Source organism: Drosophila bipectinata, chromosome 3R (genome assembly GCF_030179905.1).
Source record: "Drosophila bipectinata strain 14024-0381.07 chromosome 3R, DbipHiC1v2, whole genome shotgun sequence".
Classification (NCBI taxonomy): Eukaryota; Metazoa; Arthropoda; class Insecta; order Diptera; family Drosophilidae; genus Drosophila; species Drosophila bipectinata.
The window spans coordinates 18,910,122-18,914,172 of NC_091739.1; the positions used below are offsets into that span (position 1 = coordinate 18,910,122).

At 41.5% G+C, this 4,051-nt stretch overlaps 1 protein-coding gene across 1 annotated transcript; it reads left to right on the plus strand.

Annotated features, from left to right (window-relative positions):
• Nucleotides 1-2,273: 2,273 nt before the first annotated feature.
• Nucleotides 2,274-3,594, plus strand: LOC122321535 (uncharacterized). Its single transcript, XM_070280688.1, has 3 exons — nt 2,274-2,287; nt 2,568-2,955; nt 3,178-3,594. Exons 1-3 carry the CDS (start codon nt 2,274-2,276, stop codon nt 3,592-3,594), a joined length of 819 nt encoding a protein of 272 aa, XP_070136789.1.
• Nucleotides 3,595-4,051: the final 457 nt, after the last annotated feature.

Here is a 4,051-nt window from a genome sequence, read left to right on the forward strand (position 1 = left end):
CCAATTGCACTTTTCAACTGCCCCCATTTAAGTTTTTTTTTCTCCTTCCATTGAAGATGACCAGCGTCCAGACCTAATGCCAACATTAGTACACTCAGAAAAGGTCAGCTTAGTTTTCGAAAACAAACTGAAACTGAAACAGAAAGACTATAAGATAATGTGTACATTTTTCTCAGTGAAGAAGTTGAGTTAGTCCCTGGAGGAAAATGTGTGTACAGCTGCGTTCACTGAACTGAAGGCACCCAATTGGACACGGATCGGTTGGGGTTCGGGGTTTGAAGCATGGGGAAAGTCCCCCAAGTAGACAGTTTTTGGCCGAACAACGCCAACCCATTTACCCATTTAAACATTTATGTAATAGGCTTGAAATTTCCATTTGGCAGCCGCAAAAACTGCACAGTCCTCTGCCACAATGAAATGCTGAGCGGACACCTTCGAGACTTTGCCAGAAAATGGGTTTCATGTACATACATATACTCGCACTATAGAATCGTATAAAAGCACCCAGCTGCAGCAGCTGCAGAATTAAAAATTTAAAGCGTTTACACCAAAGCATTTTCAGTGGACCAGCTCCACCGCAATGAGTCCTAAGCAGGTAAGCAGGTAATCTCGTGACTATGACCTAGTCCTGTCTGTTATTTAGTTAGAGATGAGCAAGCAAAATGTGGAGCTGCTTAAAAAACAAAAGGACATACCGCGTGCATGGCAGACAATGGTCTTAAAAACAAGACAAAGAAAAAAGAAAATAAAAAGCTTCTCCTAAGTATATAAATGGGATTTCGAAGCAGAATAAATCTGCTTTTAAACAGTTGAAGTAAAGGATTTAATAAATATTCTATTGTTTTGAAGAGTGAAAATCCTTGCATGTTCCCTTGCTATTTGAATTATTAGATTTCTATTGATTTTTAAAAAAACTTTCAATGCCATTCAGCGTCTTGCATAAAAATGAATATTTTTCTCAAATGCGACGACGTCTTGCATCTCTAAAGAGCAGCTCGCATTTCATTTAATTTGAGCTGCCAGTGGCACACGGCTTTCGGGTTTGCATTAATTTGAAATGCGACCCAATGGCACTCCAGTTGCGTTTTCTGGTGGCAAGGTCCTGCAACTGACCATCCCGACCAGATGGCACGTAAGCTCGTTTCGAATTTTAAATTGAAATACTTTGTCCTGACTGAGGAGAAGTACTTGCATTTTTTCAAACCCAAAAATTAGGTTTTGCATTCCGAAATGTTTTCAATGTTCCCCAAAATGGCGCAACTTTCATTATTAAAGTGCATTTCAGTTCCTTGGCCAAAAACCGCAATAGGATAGAGTTTTCTCTTGTTTTTTTTTTTTTTGCTGGTTGGGGCTTTTGGGGCATTGGAGCAGGAACAACAATAACACGAACACGAACTGTGAGGATGCAACTCCCACGTCTATTTTTTGCGTTTACTTTTGTTCATTTTTAATACGACTTCTTTGCCTTGGGGCCGGTCGACTCCTATTCTCTCGTTTTTTTGGCCCAAAGTCGTGTCTCTGGGTGGGCGAGTGTGAGTGTGCGTGTTTTAGCCAGAAAGTTGCGGTTTGGTTGCACTTAAATTATTGCATCGAGACCGAGTCCTTGAGCTTCAAAGGCATTCACCCCTTTTTTGGGAGAGGGCACGGTCAGATGGCAATTAAATAATTTGCGGTCTGTGTTCATCCGAGGCGTAAACTTTTCAAAATGCTTCAAGAAATAAATTAGCCAAGTGGCTGCCTGACCGCCTGAACTGGAATACACAAAGTGCACAAAGTGCCCACTCCATTCAGTGTTTTGTGGCAATTGAAAAACTCCAATTAGCCCGGCCTAAGGGGGTCAGGCTTATCTTTTGCAGCAAACTGAAAGAGTATCTCTACAAAAAAAGCCCACTTTGGACCGGCTCCCACAAATGGCAGGCAATAAATCAATGGGCTGCCGCACCCAGGCCCACAAACACTATCCATATCCCGAACAAGGGCACATGCCCAGATTGTATACCGCTAGTATCCTAGTTGGTCATCGATTTAAAAGAACGAGAATATTGAGTCATGTTCAACAAAAAGGCAAATCTTTTCACATATTTTCTTTCATTCAAATTTTTTAATTGGGAAATCAGTACCTTCTTATCAACGCTTCAAAATTACGAATTTTTAGTTTGTGGGTTTTTTTCTTGGTTTTCGAAAGCTATTCGATTTTCACTTAGACTCTCATTGGGGGTGACTTATTGATAAAAAATATTTTGTATATTTTGAAACTCGGATTGACTGTATACATGACTATATTGCGGTAAGTATACACATATATAATCTATACAATATATGGTATAAATAACAAACAAAACTTCACAGGTTTGCCTAATTTATTTCAGTTGAAAAGATCTTTTAGTGATGGAAGGCACAACCCCAGATCGAATATTATCGCGGACCCTGAACATTCTGTGTGGAATGTGCAGGTCTTTTTTCCAGTCAAACGATGTCATCTATAATATTGGATGTGGGCATTTGTTCCACAAAACCTGTCTGAATACCCGGCCTTTGAAACACCCTAATTGCCCACAATGTGGCAGACCCAGCAATGGATCACAACAAAGGATTTTTCTGGCATTTGAGGAACCCTCCACTGTGGACGAAGAGTGTCTTCCCTACAAGTGGGTGCCTATGAAGCTCGGATCCAACGCTGATGGCCAACTCCCTCCCGGAGCCATAGAATGTGGCACCGACGACGAAGGTCACAAGGCATATGTGGCCCGTGTCATTAAAGGTCAGGAACTCTTACCGGCGAGCTATGTTCCCACAAAGCAAGCCGCCCTGGCAACCACCTGCCAGGTAGCTTATTGGCTTACAGAGGACGTCGAAGTGCTGGTACTGGAGAATTGTTATCACAAATGGGTGGCCGGCCAGTTCGGAAGCTATCCTCTAGATGCCCTTGAAACTGGATATTCTGACACGGGCGATGTAACCTACACGGGTCGTGCATTTTTTAAAGGTATTCTAAGAATGGGAAAAGTTGATCCCTCGTCTAAAACGATGTCTGTCGCCCACAGGTTCTAGTGATCTGAGGTTCTAGTGATCACTGACCAGGAAAACATCGAACAAGCTAGCCTAAACGAAGAGAATCATTCTTATAAATGGATAAGATTAGATGTTGAACCAAACGCACTTCCCTCTTCCAACCAGCTCCCTCCCGGAGTCGTACAGTGTGGCACAGACGATGAGGGTCACACGGCATATGTGGCGCGCGTCATAAAAGGGCAGGAGCTTCTACCAGCGAGTTACGTTCCTGATAAAAAATCCGCTCTAGCATCCACTTGCCACAAATCCTATTGGCTTACGGAAAACGTCGAAGTTCTCGTACTGGAAAACTGCGATCACAATTGGGTGGACGCCCACTCCGGAGAATATCCGCCGGATGCTCTCGAAACTGGATATTCTGACACCGACGAAATAACCTACACGGGATGTTGTTATTTCATGGGTAGCCTGAGAATCGGAAAGGTGCATCCCTCATTTAGATTGATGTTCGTCGCCCACCGTGCTAGAGAAGAATGCGTCTTGCAATACAAAGTTTTGGTCCTCACACCCCGCTATCGTTAATCAGAGCCACTGAACCCTTAAATATTTCATAAACGTGTATATTTTCCAAAAGATTGAATTTTTGAATAATCTTATAATCTAAAAATAGACAATATTGTTTTAAATAAAATTAAAAATGTAATTCCACTTGAAACTGATTGCTAGGCATAACAAAATATTGATTCATTATAAAAAAATTAATAGATGGTCTTGCTTAGAACATTAACATTTTTTATATTGTTTTCTTCATAACATTTAATTTGCGCGCATATTCCACAGGGTGTATCAAGCGCACTGAAATACGTCAACACTAGATGGCGCTATCAAGACCATATCAAGAACGATATCAAGACCACGACTGTCGATAATTCCCGCAGAAAAGCTCAGACTTTTGAAGTTTCAACGAATTGGAATTTAAATTATAAAAGCATTCCGCTTTGGAGTTCATAGGAGTCCATATCTTTGGAGTTGGATGTTA

Coding starts and splice junctions, on each gene's coding strand:
- LOC122321535 (XM_070280688.1), top strand. Junction 2,956..3,177: donor GATATTCTGACACGGGCGAT/GTAACCTACACG, acceptor TCTTCCAACCAG/CTCCCTCCCGGAGTCGTACA.